Source organism: Acanthopagrus latus, chromosome 5 (assembly GCF_904848185.1).
Source record: "Acanthopagrus latus isolate v.2019 chromosome 5, fAcaLat1.1, whole genome shotgun sequence".
Classification (NCBI taxonomy): Eukaryota; Metazoa; Chordata; class Actinopteri; order Spariformes; family Sparidae; genus Acanthopagrus; species Acanthopagrus latus.
In genome coordinates, this window is record NC_051043.1 from 1,045,321 (window position 1) to 1,053,025 (window position 7,705).

Genomic DNA, 7,705 nt, shown 5'->3' on the forward strand with positions numbered 1-7,705 from the left:
TGTTTTGTTCATTTTGGTGTGTGTTGTAACAACAATCTAAACAAAGAGGAAATAATGAGGACAGCTACACATTCTCTTCCTGTTTTTCAACTTCTGTTGCAGCTGTGGCAGCCTAACATGCATTCTGCAGGAGGTTGCCAGTTAATATAGTCGCTTCTTAAACCTAAATACCGGCGCAACGTCTTCATTGTCTCCTGCAGCAACTACAGTCTATAGTAACTCACATTCACTCTGAGGAAGACTTATAACAAGAAGGGACAGTCAGTCTGTGGCTGCTTAGCAAAGGATGTCGCTGCAGTACAACACATAGGCATCTTGGATATACCCCAGAACTGTTACTTCTTCGCAGTCAGTTAATAGGGTCAGTTATTTTTTTTTTTAACATTTTCAACTCCAGTTATGTCCAGATCGTCAGAAAATGCCACTTTGAGACAAAATGCAGTTAGACCCACAGGATGTGTATATGGTGAGTATTGCTACTTAATCTACATAGAGAAGGAGACACTTTTATCATAATCAACCAGCCAACTGCAGTTTGTAAATGTATTATTTTAGTGGGTTAGAAAGTTAAAGAAAAAAAAACTTGCATATTCATACTTATTTTGGTGTGAAAGTGTTACCAGCCTGGCCTTCCAACCCAAAGTGTCTGTATTTGATGAAACTAACTAGAACTTGATTTAAACTTAAGCAATGCAAACATAAGAGTACAGGGACGTAAAAATGCCACCAAAGGGCAACAAAAAAGACAAATAGAAACCATGACATAAAGACAAACACAAACACTTCAGGCAGGACAACTAACGAAGATATCATGAAAGCCATAATTTCCTTGAAAAGACAAAGAAAATCGACGTTGTGCAACTGACACTATCAATATAATTGATCAGATATTAGCTAAGAAGTTACCACTGATGCCAAGCTTTTGTTTCTAGGTATGTATCCAACTATCCCGCAATTACAAAGTAAAGAATCTAGATTTGTAGATATGTGTATATTACAAGCTAAACTTATCATTTCCCTTAATCGGGAAAATGTTGATGGACCAAGAATTGGAAGGTGGATTAAAGAGATGTCATTAAACATGACAATGGAAAAGATAACATACATTACTAGACGGAAGCAACATGTTTTTGATGACATCTGGATACCTTTTATATATATATTTTTAAGACCTGATGCTAATGTTGGTAATGTGCTACAGCAGGAGGAGGATCTGAGAGAGTAGAATGTCCATATGGTGTGATAGAATGTCCTGAGACATGCCCTTGAAATGCCATAACTGCTATAACTAAATGTTATAACTGTTTTCAATATTTGTTCATTTAATTAAAGTGTGTACATGTATGTGTATCTGTGTTATTTTTTTTATTTTTTCATTAAAATTTTTTAATTTATTCTATATTGTTTTTTTTGTTTTATTTGTATCATTTTAACACTTTTTTCTTATTCTTATTTGGCGAGGGAAAGAGGGGATGGGAGGGAGAACAGGGAAAAAAGTTTGCTTTGTTGCATGTAATAGTGACTTGCTGTTTGATTTGCTGTAATTTGCCAACATAAAACTAAAAATACATTTATAAAAAAACAAAACAAAACAAAAAAAATGATGTCCTGTCAGCTTTTGGTTAGCAGTACACAGCTTATATAGTTCCATATTTATGACATTTTAAATAAAAAGTCAAATGTGTTGTAATGATGTATTTGTATTCCACATTTCATCTGCAAGTAGAATATGACTTCAGACTTCAGACGGGAAATCTCCCAAGCATTGTTTTTCTGCATTACATTATCTGTAAATTAATGTTTTCATTCTGGCACATACAGGAAAACATTGACACCAATAACAATATGTATTATTTTCACTTAAGGCCTGTTACTGATTAATGTATGAGGCTTTTAAAATGATAAATTTCTATTGTTTCAGCGCATTAGCACATTACAGTCAAATGCTGTCATTATGCATCCCAGTTTAAGTTTAATGATTCACCATTAAAACATACCAGCAATTACAGGTACCTGCTTATTAGGACTCGACAACACCACTAGAAGTTAAATTCTCCACTCATACTTTTAATTAGGAATAAATAAATCATCAAAAGATGCAAGCTTTCATATTAATCTAAACCTTTTTAAATCAATACCTATCTTCTTGAAAAGAAGATGGCGAAGCATTTATGTATGGAACACATGAGCACAACATGAGTCTTTGACATTTTTTTAATAAAAGAGTAGTCTCTGAAATCAAAAGTCAAGAACAAAATGGACACTGTTTTTGGAAGTGATATAAATTTCCTGAAATAACTGATAATTCTTTTGGACATAGGCACTTTTTCATTTCCTTCTCTCACAGATGAAATGCCTTGTTTGGTCAGTGAAAGTTACAGACAGACAATGATTAAAAACAATGAAATAATCTAGCATGTAAAGAATTTAAGAGAATTTAAATCCCTTAGCAATACTACACTGTAAAACAAGTACAAGTCCATGTTGATGAAGGTTCTCAGTCATCCAGGTCACTTAAAGTGAAACTCTCGCCAGAAAGCAATTGAGACTTTATTTGCAATTGAATATGAGTCAAACCTTTGTGTAAACGCGTAATTACAACGAAAGAGGCACTTTTTAGATTTACTGTAGTTTCGCTTTTGGGCAAGCTAATTTTCATTGGGGTGCAGGGGTACTTTTATGCCAGCATCAAAATCGTTAGGAAGGCTCGACACAACATGAAACTTTGCTCATAGCATCACCAGGGTCTCTACATATGAACACCAGCACTGAGAACATTGTTTGTGTGCACAGAGTTTAATAAAAAGAACGTTTTTGGACAACTCACATCAGTAGTTGCATCTCCGGCGCGCCACCGTCATGGCAGACAAAAAGTGTCGATCCCCGAAAACGAAGCTCTGAGTTTTAGAGTTGTTAGGACCACTTGTGGGTCATTGACCCAACCGGCCTTCATGTGGGCTGCTAGGGCTAGCTGAGCCCTGGTGTGAATGGTTGTTAAGCTGCCTGGGGAGAGAACTCAGTACAGCATCATAGGTGGGTGATAATTAATGTCTTAGCCCACCTCCTTTGTTCAAAGACGGTCGTTCCAGTTTAGCATAGATGGTTCTTTTACTTCTCTTTCAAACATCTGTCTTCTCTAGACAAGACGTTTACATTGTTTACAAAGGAATGATTTTTCTCTTTCAGATGTTAGTGGACAGTAGAGCCTTGACCTGAGGAGTGGTCCTCCTGTGCCATTCATTTATGGAGGTTGTTTGTCTCCCCAATGAGTTCTCTCTCCAGACAGCTTAACAACCATTCTCATCTGGGCTCACCTAGCACTAGCAACCCTCATGAAGTCTGGTTGGGTCAACAACACACAAGTGGCTCTAATAACTCTGAAAGTTAAAGCTCACACATGTCCGTAACAACTCTGTAAGGACACTTTTACAGCACAATTCAGACACAAGGCAACTCAAAGTACTTTACAGGGGCACACAAAAAACTTCAAAATAAATTAAAATTTGCATTTAAAATACATTTAAAACAAGTAAGAAGACAAAAAACAAGTTAAGAAATACCAAAGTAGGCTAAAATATCAAAGATTTCAAAGAGACAAGAATAGAAAATAAAAGTCACAGTGCAGTTCAAAGCTATAAAATTGCTTCAATGCAAAGCAGCAGCAAACAGAAAGGTCTTCAGTCTTGATTTAAAAGAGGTGAGAGTTGGAGCAGACCTGCAGTTTTCAGAGAGTTTGTTCCAGATATGTGGGGCATAATAAATGAACACTGCTTCTCCATGTTTAGTTCTGATTCCTGGGACTGAAAGCAGACCTGTACTTGAAGATCTCAAATTAGAGGTGAAACGTCTTCGACTGAGTCCAGTAATCCATTATAAGTATCCGGTATTTTTTAAGACTGATCTTGCATAGTTTATATTTCAACTTGTGTCTAATTGTATTGATACCAACTTATATGTGTACTGTGTAACAGCAATACATTTTTTTTTCTTATTATAGTTTTTCCCTCCACCAGGGAGGGGGTGTTTTGGCCATGTCCATTTGTTTGATTTGTTGGTTGGTTGGTTTGTCAGCAGGGTAAAAAAAAACTACTGAACTGATTTCCAGGAAACTTGGATGGATTCTCACTTGATAAAAAAGGTGGGTGGTAGCTATTTGTGATAACAAAAGTGGGCTGTGGTGCCTTGGAGGAGGTATTCGCTCAACTGATTGCCATTCTAGTTGATTCAGAGTTTTGATATTGCATGTGGCTCAGATGATGCCTCTCCATATAGATTTTGGGAAGTCTAAACGATAGCCAGGCACATTTTATGACCATACTATTTTTGTTTAAGAAATCCTGTGCTAAACCAGCCCACAAAGTTGTACACTATCAACTTCATTATTTTCCGATGAAATAGGTAGGAGAGTTTAATATCATGAAAATACTCATAAATACAGTGATTTAGGAGATGCATCTTATAACACTTCCTTTCTGTAATTCTGCACATGCCCCTGAACCACTCTGTCCTGTCCTTGTCACATTCCCTTTTGCCATTTGCATCATGTTTGCAAGTATTGGCGTTTCTCCATGAGCTTCTCCTCCAGACACTTAATCAGGATTGGGTCCACTTTGGGGTCAAATTTGTTAGCAAACCAGTGGCCATAGTTGAGAAGCCAGCGGAGTTCGGCAGCTCCATAGATGCAAACACTCCGCATGTGTGTGCCGGTGCAGGCTGGGTAAAGAGTTCCCTCTAAATAGTTCCATTTGACAAGCCGTGTCTTACTTCTCAGGTCTGTAACATCCGCCTCTGACCTAGGAATGTGTCCTGGCACCCCAGGGATCCTAACAAGTGTGGCCCAAAAGTGTTCGTCTGGAGAGTATGTGTCAGCAGACCAGGTCAGAAAGTCCTTTGCCACCTGACTGCGGCTAATGTGATACACAAAATCCCATGATAAGACAAAATATGCACTGCCTATGAATATTTCTATCCCATGAGGAGGAACATCTTTGGCCACTTTGGTTCTGACAGGAATACGATGGTACTCATAAGGCACATTTTTCAGCTCATGCTGGAAACTGAAGCGCTGTTTCTTGAGTTCACTGGGTCGGCTGGTTTCCAGCATGTTACTACCGTTCAGATGTTTCAGCTCCATTACCAGCTCATAGTTTGACTTCAGAGGAAAGTCCTGGCCACACAGGTTGATAACATATTTCCACTTCACCTCTGACCTCAACAGGTCAGAGAGACAGTTGAGGTCCGCATTAAGCCTGCTGATGTGAGCATATTCCACAGACTCCAATTGTGAGGCAATGAACACATTTTTAGTGCACTGAGCCAGGTTTTTCATTGCCTTTTTAAACTTTGGAGAGGACTTATGATCATAGTGAATGCAATAGATGTTATGAGGTGCATAGACAGCATGAAGAATACGCTCCACCATGGGTGCATTCTTATGGACCACCAGAGAATAAGCCAATGGGAAGCTTTGCTCTGCTACTGACACCGGTACATCATTATAACCCCTGGTTTTGATGAATGTTTGACAGTCTGAGGTCAAACTCACAGTGCTATCATCATCCACGCCAGCAATGATTTTGTGTTTCATCTCCAGAGCTTTGCCTATCTCCACAGGGTCGAGCTCGTAGATGGCAGTGCAGTTAACGTCGTACCTGCGGCTGTGAATCCTTGATACGTCCACAGTAATTCCATAGGGTTCAATGTAGATGCTGTCCCTCACTGTCACTTTAATGTAGACCAGCTTGAGTAGACAGACTGCCAGCAGAGACAGAGATAACAGGAAGCACCTGTGTCTCAGTCTATGTATGTGGTAGCCACATCTTATTTTCATTCTAAGAACAAAGGGATAAAAAGACATGAGAATCAGCATTCAGGCCTTATCATGTAGTCAGCCACTGTAGGTCACAGTTAGAAGAGCAATGAAGTCAGGTAAATATTTAAATATGTATAATTAACAGAATATCACCATCAAAATCATTTATCAGTTTTTGTTATCTTTAGAATTTTGTTGAAGAGCATAGAATTCTTGAAAGACTTTAAGTAAAGTGAATAGATGGTACCAAACCTAAAAATCATTGATATGTTTACCATTGAATTGAGTAAACTTTATTGTAAAGTTACCTGCTTTTCTGTTTTTTTCTTACCATGGGTGTAATGGATTTTTTTCCTTTGTTGTTTATCCTATTTGCATTTTTTATTCTATATGTTTTTATTGTGCTTTTGCCAGTATAATCTGCAAAGCATTTCAGGTAGCCTTGTGCTATAGAAATACATTTCTTTGGCTAAATTTAAACATTCTTGCAGTTTTCTTTTCTCACATAATTAACTTTGAGAATACATTGACTTAACATTTCAAATGAACACCTTTGCCTGATAATTGTGTATAGAAAGCAATAAATGAAATTCACTCTGGGAGGAATCTGTTCCTGCCCTGCATTACCTTGCTCTCTAAAGTTGCCTTTGGGTGGCTCTTGTCATGCGAACTTCTCCCACAGCTCCAGGTAAGACCCTCGAAGTGATGAGACACAGTTACAAATGAGAGGAGAGAGCAAACACTGAACCTGTCAAAGAAGTTGAAAAAACAAACAAAACACACAAATATATAAATATATGTATGTGTGTGTATATATATATATATATATATATATATATATATATATATATATATATATATATATATATATATATATATTTATAGAGAGAGAGAGAGAGAGAGAGAGAGAGAGAGAGAGAGAGAGAGAGAGAGAGAGAGACGGGAATCAGTCCTACTTCAGCGTCTGAAAGCTGTCCTTTGCTCCAGGAGGAATGCGATGCCGAGGCGGTGCGCAACAAGCAGTGTAGTCTGTATAGTCTAGCAGTAAGTAACTGGAACGAGCAGAAAACTTCTGACATGCGTAAAGAGCCGAGCAGTCATGAGTCGCATGTGCTACGTCCGGGGCAGAGAGGAGAGTGGCAGAGGGGGGAGTCACAGCAGCAGCCCGCCCACTGCCTGCTCACATCCCGCACATCTACACCACCCACTCACTAATCACTATCCCTCTTCAGCACCACCCAGCACAACGCGACAATGAGGCAAAGTCAAGCCAATCTTAACTTGAGCACCACTACACATCAGTGTATGTGTGCGTGGAGCCGTATGTGTGTCCATCGTACAGTGTCTCAGTGCGGGGCTTCAGCCATCTGTCCTGCCGGACCGGACCGGTCCTGCTGCTGCTGCTGCTGCTGCTGCTGGTCTGGGTAAATTCTCCTCCCGTAGATCCAGTGAAACTGACCGGTTACCGTTCTATATGAAAGCACTATTCTGTATGTAAAATCAGCGGCATTGCCATCAGCTGTCTGCAGACACCTTCACCAATCACTCAAGTAGTGATGAAGGGAAATTAAATACTGTTTGTGAAAAACTTTTGATAGTAAAACACATAAACACATAAGCAAATCATTATCCCTTAAATAATATTTTGTATATACTGTAGCTAGTATCTTAATACATTTCTAGGAAACTTTAAACTGATTTCTGCCTACCTTCTGCCGATCATGCCATTTTAATTTCCAATTAATTTGTTTAATTTCAGTTACTAGTTTCACCTAAAACAGAAAATCAGTTAACAAATGTTTTCAGACCTGCAGAAGTTAAACAATAACTAGTGTGAAATAATGGTGAACAATTCAGAGAAAAGCTAAATGTTATCCTGTTTAAATACATTTT

General features: G+C 38.4%; 1 protein-coding gene across 1 annotated transcript; it reads right to left on the bottom strand.

Annotated features, from left to right (window-relative positions):
• Window positions 1-2,239: 2,239 nt before the first annotated feature.
• On the bottom strand, window positions 2,240-7,526 carry LOC119019417 (beta-1,3-galactosyl-O-glycosyl-glycoprotein beta-1,6-N-acetylglucosaminyltransferase 4-like). Its single transcript, XM_037097983.1, has 3 exons — window positions 6,769-7,526; window positions 6,440-6,560; window positions 2,240-5,831 (listed from the first exon to the last, which is right to left on the bottom strand). Exon 3 carries the CDS (start codon window positions 5,828-5,830, stop codon window positions 4,541-4,543), a length of 1,290 nt encoding a protein of 429 aa, XP_036953878.1. The 5' UTR covers window position 5,831; window positions 6,440-6,560; window positions 6,769-7,526; the 3' UTR covers window positions 2,240-4,540.
• Window positions 7,527-7,705: the final 179 nt, after the last annotated feature.

Bases quoted from the DNA above. Each gene is read 5' to 3' on its own strand.
- LOC119019417 (XM_037097983.1), bottom strand. From the start codon at position 5,830: ATGAAAATAAGATGTGGCTACCACATACATAGACTGAGACACAGGTGC.